We start from the raw sequence: 20,387 nt of genomic DNA on the forward strand, positions 1-20,387 counted from the left end.
TTTCAGATAATGCCGAGAGACCAGAAATTAAAAACACATTTGACGGTAGCTGCAAACAGATCAACTGTGCAGAATTTTCAGGATTAGGATCTGGTTGGAAGTACCAACCAGTAACTGAAAGCTAGAAATTATTCCAAAGCTTTTGTATTGCTGGACACATGGCAAGGCCACAACCATCTCGTTTAACAATCTCACAATGCTTTGCAGGTACTACCTCCACACAGAAAGCAGAAGCTAATGTGAATTTCTTAATGTTGGTGGAAGTAATCATAAGAAAATTCTCTTGAATGGGGTTTGTATTTGGAGTTAGCAAAACTGGAATCCGAGTACACAATGAAACAGCAGGAGGGTGTTGGTACAAAGAACAGTAATGAAATTTGAAAGATGTTTGGCTTTGGTTTCAGATCCATTTTTAAAGAGGGAGAAAGCTTCTGTCAGAAGCATGGTGATGAGGAACTCTGCAAAAATGGAAGAAAAAAGTCAAATTCAAAACTGATATGTGACATATGTAATATATATAATGACACATATTTAATAATTTCTATGCAGATATTGATGAATGTAAGGTCCTGGCAAACCTGTGCAGGAATGGGCAGTGCATTAACACCATGGGCTCCTTCCGGTGTTTTTGCAAAGCTGGTTATACCACTGACATAACTGGCACATCTTGTAATGGTAAGATTCATTAATTAATCATCAGTCAAAGTAATCATCAGTTATTTTTGCAGTTTTTACACAGTGCTGTGCCAGCCCTTGTAAACCCCTGTAGCAAACCATTTTTTTAATCTAATGTCCTTAATGTCTTTTCCTAATACACATTTCTGGTTTTGTATTTCATTTGGGGAAACAGAGGAACAAGCTCTGCTGGCAGTATTTGTGCAGCAGAATCATCACTGCATTTTATTAAAATGTAACCACTTTAAGTGGCAAACCAGCTCATTACCTCACAGTCTACATTTTCCCACTTTTTTGTTGGTTTTCAGGTACAAATGTACCATAGTATACCAAAAACTAGATATTTCTTGCTTGTATCAAAATACCAATGCCACTGTCACTCTGCTGTATTAACTCCTCAAAACAGTTTGTCATGGTAGTTGACAACTCCACATGAACTCCACAGCAACACATTTGTAGAGAAAGGATTAGGAACCCTGAACAAATGTGAATAGGGGGGGCTTTATTCTATGAACATTCTTCTCTAAAATGTTGTGCTGTGTAGCAAACATCTTTGTGTCAGGGAGGTGAGGACAAAAGATAACTTAATATTTTCCTCTCATTAGATCTTGATGAGTGCTCCCAGTCTCCCAGGCCATGCAATTTTATCTGCAAGAACTCAGAAGGGAGCTATCAGTGCTCATGTCCCAGGGGCTATGTCCTGCAGGAAGATGGAAAGACATGTAAAGGTAAGTAGGTATAAGTGTGGAATTTTTATTAAATTTGATTAAATGTGCCTCTCTGTTGGCTTTTTAAACAACAACACTCTCATTTTCAGATCTTGATGAATGTCAAACCAAACAGCACAACTGCCAGTTTCTCTGTGTCAATACCCTTGGAGGCTTCACATGCAAATGTCCACCTGGTTTTACACAACATCACACAGCTTGTATTGGTAAGAAAAACACTGGTTTTCTTTCATAAGCTTTTCAGGAAGAACAACATTCTCAGCTATCTCTTGTGCTGTTTATGCAGAGCAATAGTATCAAGAGGGCAGAAAACAGATTTTGAAAAGCAGCAATTACAGCTAAAGAAAAAATTAGTCTATCCAGTCTGTCCACTATTTCAGTTTTCTTGGTTAGTAAAGAGTTGTGCATATTTAATGCATGTTATTATGTTCTAAGTATAACCACATGGAGACAAAAGGGTGAATTATTAAAATCTCATTTAAAATGTAGTTAACCAAAACCAGACTGCATTTTCTTTTTTTAGTAGATACAGATGTCTTTAGATCTTAAGTATAAGTATAAATCTTGCCAACTGAAACTGTTTTAGTTCAGCTAACACAGAGGGGCAGCATTTTTCCAATATCAGCAATTACATGCCTGCTCTTCCACACTCATATCACAACTGAACTACCACTAGCACTTCCAGTTAATTAATTACTCATTGCTCTGCATAAGCCTCCATTTAATCTGGCATTTAAAAATGAAAAGCTACAAAATGAAATGTTGTACTTCTGTGGATTTTATTTTTATGTTATATGAGCATATCTAACATCATGCCACAAGGTAAACCAACCTTCTATCTCCTCTGTATTTTGAAGATAACAATGAATGTGGTACTCATCCATCACTGTGTGGATCAAAAGGAATTTGCCAAAACACTCCTGGAAGTTTTACCTGTGAATGTCAAAGGGGATTTTCTCTGGATTCTACTGGATTAAACTGTGAAGGTAACTAGGAACAGTCACATTATTTATTGTGAGCATCCTTACTTCAGTTTCTAGTGAACTATTTGATTTTAAAGACAGAGAAAACAGATCACCAGCCACAGTAAAAATAACTACAAAAAGAAATTGGAAAGCATGAGACTAATTGTAAGTATAACAAAAGTACCTGCAAGAACCTCGAATAATACTTACAGAAATTAGGATAAAAAGGTGACTGTCTAGTTGAACTCTTCAACAGTTGTTTTCAGGCTGCCATTTCAACTTGACACAGATTTAATGCATCTAAATCTAGTAGTAGTGGGGCTTTTCTACATTTATGTCTTCCATGCCTAAACAGAATCTCCCTACAATTTTCATTTTGGCTGATTTTATTTGTCCACCTGAGGGTGGATTAAGATTAGATTTTAAATCCTGTACTTAATTCTCCTACCGCAGTTACAAACCTGAGAGGGCCAATTCACTGCATTCAGAAAGATAATTAATACAGTTAGAATGCAGGTTATATTGATTAGTTTTATCTCTCTCTATTGGCCAAAGGGGAAGCCTCAGTCAGGAAATCTCTCTTTGAGAGCTGCAGACATCTATGTGGGCCTCAGGTATTGACAAAAAAGAAAATAAAAGGCAGTACAAGGCCACCTGGCTGCTGAGAATTAAAAATGCAAGAGCATACATGAAGAAGTTTATTATCTCTCAAAATACCAGCAACTCTGACAGAGCATTTAAAACAGGAATTGATATTTAGAGGCTATTTCTAGAACAGCAGTCCAGAATATATGCAGCTAGAAGTTTGACTAAGATTTATCTCCTGTCAGTTTACTTTGTTCTCATAAAGTGCATATGTCCTGATGTGCCTCTAAAATGAAGAAACATTTTATTTTCTACTAGACTGCATACTGTACCTTAAAAATTAGATTGCTTACAATCTACTTATTTCTTACAGCAGATACAATTACAGATGTCTAAGTTTTTAGAATTTGGATGGTGGGATGGTTGTGGCTGTCTCCTTTTATTAACATTTGTTTCAGAGTTGTTTTATGTGGCTTTTGTTTTTTTCTATTGCAAACACATCCATATTTGACATTCAAACACTATAATATGTTTCAGGAAAGCTTATCCCTGAGTGGTTGGTTTAAAACTGAAATTACAAAACCCCTCAAATTATAAACATTACACTAAAGCAACGACATGTGGGATTACCAAGAATAGTGTTTATTCTCCAAATTTGAGTACTGAAAAGGCTCAAGAACTCAAATCAGATTTTTGATGGAAAGAACAAAACATTAATTAACTTTAAGGCTTTCCAGAACAACAATTTGCATGGTCCTTCTATCTTACAATAGTGATCCTCTGTCATAAGTCTCAGAACCACAAAATTACTTGAATTGGAAGGGACCCCAAATCTCATGCAGTCCCACCCCATCCATGGTAGGGACACCTTGCACTGTCCCAGGCTGCTCCAAGCCCTGGCCTTGGGCACTGCAGGGATCCAGGAGCAGCCACAGCTGCTCTGGCACCCTGTGCCAGCCCTGCCCACCCTCCCAGGAACAATTCCTTCCATATATCAGGGTTCAATTTACCCTTTTCACCTTACAGCCATTCTTCCCTGTCCCATCACTGCATGCCCTTTCCAGCTCTCCTGTAGCCCTGTTAGGCACTGGAAGGGCCTCTAAGGTCTCCTTGAAACTTTCTTTTCTCCAGACTGAACAGCCCCAATTTTCTCAGTCTGCCTTTAGGAGAGCTGCTCCATCCCTGGCTCATGCTGAGCCTCCTGCTGTGCTGGGCAGGGCTGGGGCAGCTCTGCAGGTGCTCAGGGTCTCACCTGGGCCAGAGGGGCAGGATCCCCCTGCCCTGCTGCCCACACTGGGGCTCAGCCAGCACAGATTTGGCTTCTTGGGCTGCCAGAGCACATGGCTGGGTTGTGACAAACTTCAGATCCACCAGTGTTTGGCAGTGGGTGTAATCCTGTGTCCTGCTCTGCTTCCCTCCTGAAAACACAGATGTAGATGAATGTGATGGAAACCATAGGTGCCAGCATGGCTGTCAGAACATCCTGGGTGGATACAGATGTGGGTGCCCACAAGGGTTTGTCCAGCACTACCAGTGGAATCAGTGTGTTGGTAAGGAAACAAACAGCACAGCATGCATTTAAACAGCAAATGTTTCTCAGTGTTTATAGGAACAACACTAGGCCAGGGCAAGAATAAGAACAAAGGGTGTGCAAACAGAAATCTTTTTTATCTGTCTCCTACTCTTTCCATACACTTACTACTTCCAACATAAATCAGCAACAGGAGGCAGCAAGAAAACACACTCAGCCTTTTGAAAACTCACTGTGACAATTAGCTTTTCTAAAAAGGACTAAATTCTGACCTGTTCCTTCTGTGGAAAATCCCCATCACTGAATGTTCATAGAATTCCAGAAAGTATCAGCATGAATACCTCTGCTGAGGGAAAAATGCATTAAAAAACATACCTGTCATAAAGAAAAAGCACAAAAAACCATTAGCAATTTAAGAGTTCTACAGAATAGCATCTAAAACAAATGGTGAGTAAGAAATCAACAAAAGCATTAAGGATTTCCTACTTCCCAAACACAGTCTTAAGGCCAGCATTAGTTCTTCGTGCAGGCAATGGGACAATTTAGGAAGCTCAGGTGTTCTGTTTAGATTTAGCTCATTCGATCCATCAACATCCCTTATTTTCTGTGGTTTATGAATAAGCTGTATCACATACAAAACGAAATGTAGGTTTTCTTTTTTTAATAAAAGCCAATATGCACAGAAACAGTGTGATTCAGAGCTGCTCGCAAAGACCAACACAAAATATTTACCTTTTCAGGTTCTCTTTCATGATTTTCTGTCCATGGTATCATAATCAGAGCATGACTGTGAGCACTGCTATATGTTTCATTTAGGCTGATTTCACTGTCCTGATTCTATACATAAAAATTAGTTTATTTTCCCCATTTTAACATTAAGTAGCACACTAGCCAGTTTTTCTGAAGTCCCAGTCACTGTGATCACTCCTGACTTAATACTGCTCTTCAGCAAAGAAAGCAAAGGACTGGGGTGAGAGTGACAGAACACACAATGAACAGCTCTCACAAAACCCCAAACCAGCTCAAGTTTCTGTAAATTATAGTCCTCAGAAGAATCTCCCTCTAAGTGGCTGCAGGCAAGAATGACAAAGTGTTCTCTAGTGGTCTTGGGGAGGAAAACCTACAGGTTTTAGAGAAATGCCTTGGCTAGAGAAATAAAATAACCATTATACCAAGTACCAAAACATGACTTTGATACCACAACCTTCCTGTTTTGTTTTGTTTTTTTTTTTTTATTTGGGTTTGGTTTTTGGTTTGTTTGTGGGTTTGGGATTTTTTTGCCTGAAACCAAGCCACGGTGACTGGAGGTGTCATCTTCTCTATATCTTAACACCCACAAGTGAAGATGATACTCCTTTTCTCTTTCAGAAACCAAGTCTCTGTGGGATGATGAGGTCAGGGATGTAGCAGATGGGACTTGCAGATGTTCTTATTTGTTAGCTGCATCGTGCTGTCTCTCAGACTAGAAAACACCAATATTTTTGTGTTTGCTTCCCAGATGAAAACGAGTGCTCCAATCCTCACACGTGTGGCTCTGCTTCTTGCCACAACACCCTGGGGAGTTACAGGTGTGTCTGCCCCTCTGGATTCTCCTATGACCAGTTCTCCCAAGCCTGCCACGATGTGAATGAGTGCTCCTCTGCCAAGAACCCCTGCAGCTATGGATGCTCCAACACTGAGGGTGGTTATCTCTGTGGCTGCCCCCCTGGCTACTACAGAGTTGGACAAGGGTGAGTTTCCCCATGTGTTTCTCCACATTCAAAAGGTGCAGAGGTGCAAATGATGGACAAGCTGCTAAGTCCTTTCTAGTTTTGCACAAAATATCCAGAAACTAGAAAAAAAAAAAATCTGTGCGTGCAACATGATGCTAATTTTAAATGTAGCATATAAACAACAGTATTTATATGCTATATTTAAAATTAGCTAATTAATTAAAATTAACTAATTAAGAGTTTTGCTTTGTCCCCCAGTGGCAGCACATGAACTCCTTCACAGACCTGCTCAGTGAGGATTGATAAGGAATACATACCCTATGTACTGAGATAATTAAGGGGTTTAAGTATCACTCATCAATCTGGAGCATTAAACACAAATTAACATTGTTCTGGTACAGAACAATGGGTAAATTCTGTAGTCCCCAAACTTCAGGGCAGGCTGACTTTGTTAGGTTTCTTTCTAGAATTGTAAATGAAAATTAGATCAGGCTAAAAGCCTTCATCCAGCGTTTGCATTTCCCTCAGTAAGCAGCTCCAGTGTGAGGAAATTAATGCACAGCTCTCCTGCTGAGGGAAGGGCAAGGAAGAGGATAGAAACACTGTGGCACAGATTACACACACTCCATTTAGCAGGGACAGTTCATGAAGGAGTAACTGAAACACGTTTTCATTCCACAGACACTGTGTCTCAGGGATGGGATTTAACAAAGGCCAGTACCTGCCACTGGATGGAGATGCTGATGGAGAGAATGCTTTGTCACCAGAAGTGTGTTATGAGTGCAAAATCAATGGCTACTCCAGAAAAGACAGCAGGAAGAAGAGAAGTGCTAACAATGTATGTACCAGGATAAAAAAGCATTGTTATGTTTTTTGAAGTATTTTCAGAAATACGACACTAGTAGTAAATAGAGGTTATCTTTTAAACAGGCCACATTCAATGGTAAAAATATCTTTTCTCCCCCTGCCTCACCTAGGTCCTGCTGGCAGTAATAATTTGACAATAAACACATAACAGCTGTGAAAGGAAGAGGTTTTTAAAGTTTGCAGACATTCCTCTGTACTGTGAGATGTTCCTGGAGTACATCCAGGAGAATAATTCTCCTTTAGATACAGAGACCTGGGAAGCTGGACATGTCTTCAACATGTTCTGCTGCCAAGAGGAGGTTGGGCAGCATTTATGGTCTGGAACAGCTGAACAAATCTCCTTGCAGGAGATCATTTTAGCCTTGGTGCCTGTTCCATAGCTGCTCATAGTGGTGGGGGATTAGCTCTGGCTGTTGGAAGTCCAATATTTACAGAATTGATAAAGTTTTTAGAGAATTACACTTTAGATTTAATTTTTGTCTTGCTTCATTTTGTGGTCTTATAAGGGTAAGTTGCAGAAATTCATATCTAATTTGGAATTGTTTTATCTTGTTATTGCACTTTTAAAATACCATTAAACTTGCCAGTTTCTAGAGCTTTCTGGGCAGGAAAAAGTGACATCCATAAACTGTGTGAAGAAACCCCCACTTTCTAATCACTGTTGTCATCTGTGGGGTTCAGATTTTTAAAGTAACGCATTACTTGCTCCTGTCTAAAGTTTTTCCTTATTTTCACTGTGCTTTTTTGGTTGCATTACATACTGGTACATTGTGGAATTTTCAAAGAAAGTTTCAGGGAATTTCCATGGGTTGTTGTGAAATGCATATATCTATAGTTTCTGTTGGTCGTAAGAATGTAAGAACTGTGAGTTTTGTGTGCAAACACACTAAAACAGTAAAAACAGAGGGTTCTCCTTGTGGTGGTGCATTCCCTCCTCCTCTTTTCTAGGCTGCAGAGCAATCTGAGAAATCCTTGTTAGGCCTTACCCTTGAAAATTAAATTTGCCTTTTGCTGGTACCTTGATGGTTTTTTTAAGTGATCTCAAACACTTGTTTGTAACACTCCTCTACACGGTCTCTTTGCAAGCATGAAGTTAAACGATTCTCAAAATAATCGGAAGTCAGAGCCTGCTGTTCATTGTGGCTGTGAGGCCTGTTAGAGGATTGACACATTTTAGGGATTTTCCGTCCCTCCTGCTCTAACCTCTCTTCCCCCTGCAGGTGAGCTGGGGCAGCCTGGCCGCGGACGCTCCGCTGGCGCTGAGCGCGGCCGTGTCGGGGCTGGGCCGGGCGCCGCTGCTGGAGCTGCTGCCGGCGCTCAGGGGCCGCCATGGCCGATACGCGCTGCGGCAGCGCGGCGGGACCCGCGGCGCCTTCCGCATGGCGCTCGGCAGCGGCGGCGGCCGCCTGCACGCCGTGAGGGGCCGGGCAGCGCCCGGGCTGCACCGCCTGGAGATCACCAGCGAGCCCCTGGGCGGCCACGACCGCGGCCATGAGCGCGGCCATGAGGGCGGCCCCGAGGGCGGCCCCGAGCGCGGCCATGAGGGCGGCCATGAGGGCGGCCACGTCCCCACAGAGCCCCTCAGGGTCAGGCTGCGGGTGCGCCTCCATTAGCTGCTCCTCAGCTGTCTACACGCCCCAGAACACCGCTTTTCCAAGAGAATCTGCCTCCGGGAAGTGTGTTTTGGGGGGAGGAAGGCGGAGGGGAAGAGCTCTTCTTTTCATCCGGCCAGGACTGCAGAGCCGCCCTTTCTGGAGGGTGGCTTCAAACTCTGCCGCTGCCAAAACTTCTATTAGGAGGGCAAATCATGGTTACTGTATCTTCTATATAACCTCGATTTAAAGTGTATTAAGAAAGCTAAAGTTCAAGAAGTCATCATATGGCACTAAATGGCACAATAATGTGAGCTAGTTTTTTTTTCATGTTAGCAGTCTGTAACACTTTGGGTATTTTGCTATACTTCCTAATGAAAAAAATTATAGAAGTTTATTTATTTTTAATGCAGTAATATATGGAGAAAATAACAAATTATGTAAACAAAAAGGGAAACTTGTTTTTCTTTCATTTTATAAATTTGAGCTATAACATTTTTAGAGGTACTTTCTTAATCGAGAAAAAAAAAAAGTGGATTTGAAAGATGTTTTCTTTTCTACTTGGACCAGCAGTATATAAGTAATTCTAAAATATATGAGAGCTGAAAGATCACTGTAGTAGGATATCCTGAATTGGGATATTGTAAACTGTTCACATGATAAGATATTCTGAAGTGCTCTTGCAAATGAGAACTAAGGAAGAAATTTTTTTTAAAAAGGGGGGAAAAAAGGATCATAGAGGACAAATATCACAGGATGAGTCTCTGCAGAGATCATATTTCACAGGAGCTCAGTGGGATTTGTTCTGAATCACCCTCAGCAGACAGTGGAGGAGGCACAAGCCCTGTAGCAAAATACCTGGACTGTTTTTAATCCCCTGGGAACTGCAGAACCAAACTGTGCTGCCCTTCTCTCCGTGACCTCAGGAGCCAGCACCTGGTGCTCAGAAAGGTGCTCCACAAACTGGCATTAATTAATTCCTGCAGGCAGCTGAAGCAAATGTCTCTCAGAAGAGAATGTTTCACTCTGTTTGGTGCTGGCTCGAAACCAGGGGGCATTTCCTGAGCCCTCAGTGTCAGGATTGCCACACCTGCAGAGCTAATTATGGAAGTTATGTATCTGAAGTTCATTTGTTAGAAATCTCATTAATGCTGTAGTTGTACACGCCTCATTTTATCATAGCTTGTTCTGTATGAAAGATGATTGTACAATGACTTGAGTTTTAGTTTACTTTAGTGATTTTTTTTTTTTATTTTTAAGTTTTGTACTGTCATGTGTTAAAGTGTATGTCTCAATGGTGCTTTCTGTGACAGCTGGTGCCTGTAACTGGCCATGCAACAGAATCTCACATGTGAAAACAGCCAGAGCACATCCAGGATTGTTCCAGTTGCATGTAGGTGCTGACCAAAGACTATACTAAGTTAAACTCAGTGATTTTTCTTCTCTTTTGTTGAGTTTGGGGATTTTGAAAAGAAATGTCTGAAGAAAAAAAGCTTTTTCTTGAACATTTGTATCATTAAGACAATGCTTTTCTTGCAATAAAGCTTATTTTGGGTTATTTTTTGTCCTTTTTTTTTTTTCCCCGTTCAGAATTAAACTGGTGATTGATTCAAAGCAATAGCCAATAGTGGGGTCTGAAACCACATTTATTTGGCATTTCTTACACAGAAAACAGCAGAGTTCTGTCCTTTGCTGTCAACTCCAGGAGAGAAAATATCAGCAACACTCACATTTGACTTCCCTGAGGATGCAAATGCTGGAGGATGCTATGGGCAGGGATTATTTACATGTGCTGTGCACACTTGTTAGATTTTTGTAGCTTTTTTAAAAAAAGAAAAAAAAACAAAAAACACGCCTGTCATCAGTAATACATTAACTAATTACACAGTAAATACAAGGTATAAAAAAACTCTGTTTCTTTTCTAGAATGGCAACATTATCATCCATCATAAATTGCATGAAACAGTTGCACACAATCCCAGAAAAATCCCAGCTTCAAATCCAGATGAAAAAATAACTAGAATTAAAAGAAAAAAAACCCAAAATCCCGAGGAAGAAATCCAAAACCTCTTTGCAATCCATCCTGTGACAGTATAAATTTATATACTGATTTCTCTAAATTCTGCCTTTTTACAGCTTCTGAGAAACAATGAGAAAGCTGACTGCACATGCACAGGCAGACTGGTGTCCCAGGAAGCTACAGAACCTCCAAGCCTGTTGCTAAAAGTAAAATTAATATCTTGCTATTTAAGAGAGCCTGTGACAACTGAAACCAAGATTTTTGTGACTAATTTTAAGACCTAAGCTAGGCCTGGGCAGCAGGGACTTTGGTTATAACTGTAGTATAGACACAGGTTTGATTAAAGTCTTTTAGTCTAATCGCCATCATAAATGTTTAAAAAAAATTATGTGTATTACTTGCATAAATATGTCAGGTTTTCCATCTTTAATCCCACAAAGTTGTATAGAAGGCTCAGTTAGACCCAGGGAATCCTTTAAACATAAACTGTTGGCTTTGCTAGGCAGGGGCAGCCAGCATTCCAGAAAGGGCTGTGGGGTTCTGTGGAATTCTGTGGGATTTTGCTGCACTGACTCAGGATCAGCAGTCACACCTCGGGTTGGGGTCTGCAGGTCAAGAACCCACAGAGGAACCCAGGAGAGCTGCCCTGCAAAACTACACAACAGCAAAAATCTCACTGCCCTGAGTCTGTTTCTTAATTCTTCCCATGTGTAATAAATCAAACTAACACCTAAACTAAACTGGAGCTGCAGAGCAGGCACCCCTTAAATCCAGGAAAAGGGCTGGGTTTATGAGACTCGCTCTGAGGAGGGGAATATTCACACTTCTTGAAGAAAAGGTGGGAGGAAAAAGCTACATTTCACATCTAAGATAAAATCCTTGGTCCCCATTGTGGCTGCTCACGTTTGACACCAAATTGCTGCAGCAGAGGTAGGAAATAATTTCTTTGCTCCCACAGAATTCCAGAACTGGTGGAGGAGGTGGTTTCTCACACATTCCAGCCCCTCCTCAGCACGGGTGGTGACAGAGAGCTCTGACCTGTGGATTTGGGCACGGTTCTAGCACGAGCCAAAACCTCCCCAGCCTCCTCCCTGCCCAGGCTGGTCAAAAACAAGGTCACTGCCCAAATCCTGTGAACATGTCAGGAAAAACATGACCCTCTCTAACACTGTATTTTTTTGTGTTGGCAAGTCAGGCAATTCTTGGCCAGGGTTTGAGTGTGCTTGTCAGATTTTCAGCCTCACCACTGAAGCTGATGCAAAGCTTTTTCACTCATTTATAAATTTTTTGCAAGCAGTGAAGTTACTGTTTGTTCCAAACTACATAATTCACTTCATTAATTAGTGGTTTTTCCTCTGTTGATTTTTTGCTCTTCATGCTCATTTGGCCCACATTTTCAGTCCTATCATCTTTTTCCCAGACAGGGTGTCACCAGCTTTCCAGGTTTTTATCTCCTCTGTATCTTCTGTTTACTCCTTGAACATCTTTGAAGTGCCATGGATTTAGGATCCCAGATGTCCAATCCTCAACTCCCTTTGGCTTCGTGTATTGAAGCCTGTCTGGGTTAGTTTTAGCAAAATCAAGTTTTCAGTGATTTAATAATCAAAGAAACAATTAGAGTCTATGAGGAAACCTATCTAGTTCTGACTAAAAGTGCTTGCAATTTAATTAAAGCAACCTACCAAATATTAGTGAGGAGAGTGATGATAGCATTTCTACTCATGGCCAAAACCAGATTTCCAGACACAAAGAATACCAGCAGGAGCAGCTCTTCATTGCCTCAGAAAACACTTGCTACACAAGCAGGAATTTTTTGGTGCATTTTAAAATCCTGTGACTAAAGATGTAAAGTAAATATGCAACAGTTTGCTGCAGTTTTATCCAATTCTGGTCTTTCTGTATTGATCATACACTTAGAGAAATATTTGGTATTTCTCTGCTTCAACCTCTAGCATTTCCTGAACAATATAGATTGAAAAAAACCCTGTCAGTTACCACTAAGATTTGCCCCTGGGCAAGATTCCTAAGAAGCTGACAAAAAAAAAAAAAAAAAAAAAAGTATTCAAAACAGCACAAATATGCACACAACTAAACTGATGCTCCCTCTTCTCTGCAATGATGAAAAATGAAGAATTCCTGTCACCATTACACCTGAATTCTGGAAATATTTGGAATTTTAGACCATATCTCCAAACTCACAGCTGAAAATGAGCTGTGTTCCCAAAGCCTGGCTTGTGGTTTTGAGCCCAAAGAATTTCAAGAAAACAGGATCTGATCCCCAGTTTACTTATTTAGCAAAAATAATTCATTATGTACCTAAGTGAGGGAAATACAAGGGCCTCTTTGTGCTCTGAAAAATAATGTTCATATCTCCAGGCCTTGCTGTTCTTCACATGGGGAGGAGGAATATCAAATGACCATAACATTCTGATGAACATTCATTTTTTAAAAAAGAACCTTTAGCTTTAAGGTCAACACGCAGAGCAACCATAACACCCAAAGGCACAAATTTCACTGTTGTTGTGTCTGCTCCAGAAAAATCATCCAGCAGAAGGCTGAAAGGAGCTGACTAAAAACTTACCAGTTCAATAGAAACCCTGCCAAGCAGCTCGCCCTCAGGGTCAAAAGGGAATCCAACTGTTCTCCCAAAATAATATCACATCTCTGGAAGCCACCAGTTCTTGGAGATCAGAAATAAAAGCGGTTTTGAGGTGGATATTTGAGAAGAACTTCTGCCACACAACACTGACAGGCACAAATGGCCTGAGTCAGGTGTAAACATTTACCTAAAATCTGCACTGAGACATCCAAAGTCTGCATTAAAACGCCCCAAACCTGCCAAAATTCTGAGCATATCTGGGAAAAACATTGGGAAAAACCTGGAAAAAATACAGCCTAAAGAACCCTAAAACCCCCTGAAAATTTGCACTAAGAAACACAAAAATCCCCTTAAAAACACACTAAAAATGGGCAAAAAAGTCCCAAAATCTGCCAAAATTCCAAGGATTTCTGGAAAAAATGCTGGGAAAGACCTCCTAAAGAATCCACACTGAAATATTAAAAAAAAAAAGAAAAATAAAAAGTCCTCAAATCAGTCACTGCACACTCAAGGTCTGCATTGAAATACCCCAAACTTGCCAGTGTGGGCTTTTCACTTTGTATAATCTTCATATTTCACTCCTAATTAATTAAAACTAGGATTGGAATGCCAGCTGCAGTCTCCATTGAATCCTTCACATCCCAGCTGCTCTCATCTCCAGGCCCCAGTTTTAGGGATAACCACAACCTTCAGCATCTGATAATCACAGAGTTCATCTCCCCCATTACTCATAAATTATCCAAACACTAGCTTAACAATTTCTGTGTCATTTTTTTTTTTTTTAAAGTTAAGAATCAAAATTCAGCTTAAAATGCCTGTTTTTAAATCTATCAGGTATCTCAGAGACCTTAGATAAGATGAATTAAAACCAAAAAAATGCCTCCTACTACAGTATTTTTAAAGCCAGACTCACTGCTGGGATACCTCAGTTCTCTGTCCCTCAGCCTTGATCAGTAAAATTGTAATCATTAAAATTTTAAAATCAGCAAAATTGATCAGTAAAGTTCTGCCAGAAAAAAATACACTGGAAAAAATCACTGGAAAGTGCAGTGTGTTTCTCCACTTGTTGGATCCTTAAAACCTGAGAGTTTTAAACTTTCTGTGCTTTCTGGCTCTGACCCCCAAACAAACACTGCTTCTGACCTGAAGCCTTGGAGAGGGCTTGCAAAATTAGGTAATAAAGTTAAAATCATAGGTATGTATGTGAAAATTAGTGTATAATATCACATTGTGAAGGGTTTGGAATTTAATTTTTTAAAACAGTGTGAAACAAGATAAAGGATCTTGGGTGTTGGCTCCTCTTCCTTCTTGTTCTTTCTTCTTGGTATAAAGTAGTAGTTTTTGGTTGGATAAAAAGTACCAGAGTGTGGGTCACAAGTGTTTAGTCATTGTGTCAAAAGTACAAATAATATAGATGCTAGCTTTTATTTAAATAGTTAGGCCTTGCAAATCCTTGTTACAAACAAGATACAGCTCCATTTTGTCATTTTAAGGTTATTAATTAAAGGTGCTGTAACAATCACTGTACTATAGATAAGAATTAATCAACAACCAAACACAAAAATCCTGTCTCTCAATCCCAACTCTAATTAAAAACAAGCAAACAAACAAACAAAAAGAAAACAAAATAAAACAAAAACCTCAAAAAATAATAATAAATAAACCCCAACAAACAAACAAACAAACAAAAAAACCCCAACCAACCACTAATATCCACAGACCACTGAACTTTGTAGAAACCCAATTTCAAAGCCAAGATGGAAGCAGAAGATGATGGTCTGAAAATTAATTTCATTTTCTGCATTTATTTTTTTATATTTACCTTATTTTTATTTTTGTTTTTTAAGTTTCTCTGCTGCTAAGAGCGCAGATGTAAATTTTATAAATACACACACACACTTCAAAACCTGAGAGTTTGTGGAATATGGAGCTAATCACAGATGAGTCTTTTTTCCTGCTGGATGAACTGAGTTACTTCCTCCAGGGAGAGAAAAACCGAGCTGCCCTTCCTCAGGGCTTGTGTTCCTAGGGAAAGAACAGTCCAGAGGAAGGGCCCAAGGAAAACAAACCACAGCAACCCAACCCTGAATGGAGCACCAGCAAAGAAAATGCTTGAAAAGCTCTTGTTTCCATAAAGTTACATTCAACAAGTGTGAAGCAAATAAAAACATTGCTGCGGACAAGAGAAAAATAAATACCCAGCAAGAGACAACATGAAAGGGGCATAAAATATGTATATAACTTGGCATGGTCAATAAAACCAAAACAAACAAACAAACACAAAAAACAAACCTGTTCTTTGTGGAAAGCAGTGGGGTTTTTTTTAATGTTTCTGAAGTTACACAGACAGAAAATGGGGTAATATCTATTTATCCACAAAAGATGCAAAAATGTTACAATCACAGTGCCAGATCTGCCTTCCCCATTGTGCAGACAATACCTTCCAAAATGAACGAAATAAACAGAAACTTCTGTACATGAGAAGAAACCACTCTCAATTGTCAAGTTCTTTGTCTCCAGACTAAGTACTAAAACTATTTGTGTATCATATATAATTTTTTTTTTAAATAATCACCATCTTCCTCCTTAGATTTGATTTTATTTAGTGCTGCTACTTAATTAAAGGAAAAACCCTTTCTTTTCCTGCCTTTTCAATTTCAGCCATGCAGTGGCAAACAAAGAACTGTGCATTCAGGTGTAGAATGCAGTCTGCATCAAACAAACTGGTTATGGGGGCAGCCAAGAGCAAATATTCTAAAGTGATCCAGAGAAAAAACAAGATTTGTTAAAAATCAAGAGGAAGCAGAATCTAGAATATGGCCCACACAAGCTGTCAAAGCCCCAAATTTTCAGTGATCAAATATCAAGCATCCCATGACTAAATGGTTTATATATAAAAAAAAAAAAAAAGGCAAAAAAAGGGATAAAAAAGGCAAACCACTTTACTTTTCCATAGTACAAAGTGCTTTAAAAAAATAAATAAGTTTATATGCACAGAAGGCATTGACACACCCTCCTTGTCCTGCTGTGTATTTCCTTACACCACTTTTGATGTCCTCTCCAAGGCAGAAGTCAGAAACACAGGATCTCATCCACAGGGATTCATCTTCTGCCAGTTCCCTCCAGCAGATCATTCCACAGCTACTCTGGTGGCAGACACTGAAATTCCCTCACCCTCAGCTCCTGAGCCAGGCTGAGATCCTGCAGGATTTCTGCGGGTGACCTTCTGCTCCTTCCTCTCCTGACAGGAGCAGTCAAGTCCTCAGAGCACCCCTGGAATGTGAGTGCTCCCACAGGGCAGAAATCCCCTGGGACACTGAACAATTTCTCCTACACCTACTGAGAAACAGGGATTTTTCTTCGTTTCTTGAAACAAACAAACAAGCAAGGAACCTCCTAGCAAACTGCAGCTGCTCAAAGTGGATCACCTGGAGGACAAACAGCACCAATTTCCAAAATCTGTCAGACAGTGTGACCTGACCAGCCTCACTTTCACTAAAACCACCATGAGAATCTGAAATCTTGGCAGAAACATTGGTATCCCTTGGTATTCCTATACCACTGGCCAGTTTAAAAGGTCTGTTCATACAGGGCAGTGAAGCCAGTGAAACCACACATCTTTTCCTGCTTTTGTTTAGATTTGGGGAGTATCTTATGCTCAGGGACTGCAGGAACAAGCTGGTTTATGTATTTGATTTTTCTTTATCAGAAACTATTAATTATCCCACAGGAATGTTTTAAAGAGGATTACAAAAAGTAATTTTAAAGTGTTATTTTAAAGAAATTACAAAACAATTTTAGGTGCTTCCCATTAGAAGAGAAACGATTACTATTATTCACAACAAAACATACACAAGAGAAGTATTTGATCTGAATCCCAAATCTACCAATAGGTTGTTTCCTGGCATAAAAGCTGCCATAGAATGTGATTAATAACTATCAGAGCAAGGACAAAACTACAGCTCAGAGCTTATTTATGACATAAAGCCAAAGCTGCAGTAGGGGAAGATGGGTTTTATCACTAACCTTGTTCAACCTGGGAAAGTGAAACTTTCTGGATCGTGATGTGTTTGGAGTGATGGCACATGGATGCAGTTCCAAACCACAGATTATTGCTGGAATGTTTTGTGTCCGGGGCAGAATGGATTGTGAGAATTCTAGAACGAGTGATGGGTTTGAGGGTTGGCCAACAGGATGGAAAAAGTGAGATCTGAGCTGTGGCTACAGAGGAAATGTAACCTTGCACTTCCAAGTCTCAGCTGAGTATCAAGCCTCATTTTCTAGATCCTTACAAACACAGGAAGAACACAAAAGCTTCCCCCAAGCTATGCAATATAAAGAAAATAGAAATGCCATGAAAAAGTGTTCATCAAGGTTTATCAGGCTGAACTTTACTCCTGCCATGCCAGAGTTACTACTATTACTGCTTGAAGGGTACAGAAAGATTTTAATGAGAACAAACACTCTTAACAAGGCTCCATAAAATGAAATCTGTATGAGGTTAGCCAAAACCCTGCAGAAAGCCCACACCAGTGTGTGGCTGGCCTTGATTTCACCTGTTAATTCTGCAAATAGCTGTCCTTGGCTGACTCTGCAGAGTGCTGCTTGCTCCTCTTGGCAGGACTGTGCTTTGACCTACCATGATTTACAGGTGCTTAAACTACAAGCTTGACTTTTGTGCTGATATTTTTGCACCTTATCAAATGGTTTTGATTCAATTTTTTTCTTCAGCACTGCTACCCAGGAGAGAGGAGTTGCATTAAATTGCCCCCAGGGTTTACAAAACACATGGGCCAACGCTGGATTATTCTTTAGCAAGGTGTCCAGCCCCTTACTTGATGTGTAATTTTATTTAATACTACTCTAAGTGTTATATGCAGTACTGTAACAGCAGTAGAATGGGATTGTTCAAGAGTCTCTATAATTTGCAATGCTGTGGTTAACCCATCCAGCCAGATAGCTTGGTCTGAAAAATGAGTAACCTCACAGGGCCAGGACTGAGGATATTTCAAGGCTAATCCCAGCTCTTTAACTTTAAGCCAGAGCCTGTGGAAACACTTTGCTCGTGACTGACTCCATGTTACCATCTGTTTTGCATGGACAAATTTAATTGCCGAGATGTTCCAAGATTTTAGTAGCTGTAAACTGTTCAACAGCGTCATAAAGTGATTTTCAAGCTAAATATGAAAATGTGTCTAGTGCTGCAGGATTCAGTTTCCATCAGTACTTTGAACAGTCAGTCCCTCGATATTTCAGGATGACACAAAGTATTTCCTTTTGTCCAGCTCCCACCTTTGTAGCTGGAAGTGGCAGACACTTGTCTTGTTTGCTGTTTATGAAATAAAACACCTTATGGGAAGTCTTTCTCTCTCTGCCTGCAGAATTTATCCTTCTGCTCTCTAGGCTAACACTGCTGGAAAGACATTGTGAAAATCAAGCATCACCCAGTGTGTTATGAAATGGTTACTTGGCTGCTTGAACTCTTCAGGCAGCTTCTGCTTGAAGGTTCCTGCATCTTTCTGGAGCAAAACCACAGCACTTTATCTCCACAGGGTCTGGCAGGATTAATATTAAACTCTTCACCAATCTATTCAAAATTATTATAAACATAAATAGGGAAAGCAAAGTTATTATGGTGGTATTTGTTATTTGTTGAAAGCATTAGGTGGTTTAATGAACGGGAGCAGTGGACCAGCGAGGGGGTGCGGTGCCACCTGGTGACAGGATTGCAGCTGGAACTCCTGGAACTGCGCAGGAAGAGGATTCCCCTCACTGATGCTCCGTCAGCAGGAGTTCTGTCAATGCTGTGGATGGATCCAAGGATGGTTCATCCAGGGGATGCACCCGACATGGAACCTCATGCTGGAGTTTGTTTTGGCTGCAGCTCAGCAGGATTCCCCAGATCCCAGGGAGATTGTGAGGCAGATCTCAGAGCCAGGGGCTGCTGCCATCAGATTTCTGTCAGCAGGGCTGAGAGGGCCACAAGTCAGGCTGCTGTAATGTTTTTACACCACTGTGAGCCAGGCAGGGCAGGCTGGCATGTCCCTTTGCTGTTGCTCTATGTTGATTGTATCACTACTGAGAGATCTTTAGAGGAAGATGTGTTAAGAAGTTTAATTCAACATGGCCTGACAGTTCAAATCCCGAAGGATTCCCTTTTCCTGCCCCCTGTTGTGTGGTGGGGTACAATTAAAGCTGGCTGTGCAGGCAGGGTGCAGGGGGCTCCTGGAAGCAGAAATCCTAAGTTTTGTGGAAGAGACAGCAGGCAGGTGACAGGAGAGACAAAGGAACTGCCCTCAGGCTCCTGCTGCTGCTCTCAGCTCAGGGTGCAGGAACCAGCAGGGCTTGTCTTGGTACCTCCTGTTTGTGCAGCTGCCAGCAAGGCCAGAGGAGCCCGAGGGATGGAGCAGAGTCTGCCAGCACCAGATCACCCCAGGGCATCTGCACTTCAGGAAAACCTCCTGCACCTCAAGGACAACACCTTCCCTGCTGCTGGTTGGGGAATGTGCCTGCTCTTCTTCACCATTCCCTCCTTCCATGGTAACAGCCAGAGCTCTGGGCCAGCCTGCATCTCTCTCTGTCCTGAACACCAGCAGCAGTCTCCATCCACCTCACCCACAGTGAACTCTGCAAACCTGTTTTTTTGCAGCACACAAAGGCAGAACAGCAGAAGGATTTGGTGATGCACCATTTGCTGCCACCTGTGTGGCCTGAAGCCTGGCTCCCAGCCCAGCTGTACAAAACCAGGTTTTGGGATTTACAGGAGCCCACAGGGGTGACATGGGAAGTGTAATGGACTGGTGAAGGGTGTCCTGCTGCTGTTTTAAAACACAATCACAGCAGTCATTCTCTGCAGTGTGAGCCTTCACTCTCTTGTGAACTGATGGCATTGACCTTGATCAAATCCTCATATTTTACCTTCAAACGCATGGGTGGGGTTACTAATGTGTGAATTCAGCACAAGATAATGCCATTATTCAGCTTCACTTCTTCACTGCTCCAAGCAAATAGGAGGATCCAGAAAAAGCTGTCACAAACCTCCTCTCCTTTACAGAATAAACCAGGGCAGAGCCAATGCCAGGGAGCTGGCAGGGCATTTTAAAAACCTTTCCC

General features: G+C 40.9%; 1 protein-coding gene across 1 annotated transcript in view; it reads left to right on the forward strand.

Moving 5' to 3' along the window:
• Positions 1 to 8,676, forward strand: part of LOC306814893 (fibrillin-2-like) — a gene marked incomplete at both ends in the record, with an annotated part of 115,840 nt that extends 107,164 nt beyond the window's left edge. The window contains 8 exon segments of the mRNA XM_079331388.1: positions 550 to 675; positions 1,281 to 1,403; positions 1,493 to 1,609; positions 2,261 to 2,389; positions 4,384 to 4,503; positions 5,983 to 6,214; positions 6,878 to 7,034; positions 8,284 to 8,676. Coding sequence (XP_079187514.1) covers positions 550 to 675; positions 1,281 to 1,403; positions 1,493 to 1,609; positions 2,261 to 2,389; positions 4,384 to 4,503; positions 5,983 to 6,214; positions 6,878 to 7,034; positions 8,284 to 8,676 — 1,397 coding nt within the window.
• Between the last annotated feature and the right edge of the window lie 11,711 nt (positions 8,677 to 20,387).

The sequence above is a fragment of the Erithacus rubecula genome (assembly GCF_903797595.1).
Source record: "Erithacus rubecula genome assembly, contig: SUPER_Z_unloc_3, whole genome shotgun sequence".
Taxonomy (NCBI): domain Eukaryota; kingdom Metazoa; phylum Chordata; class Aves; order Passeriformes; family Muscicapidae; genus Erithacus; species Erithacus rubecula.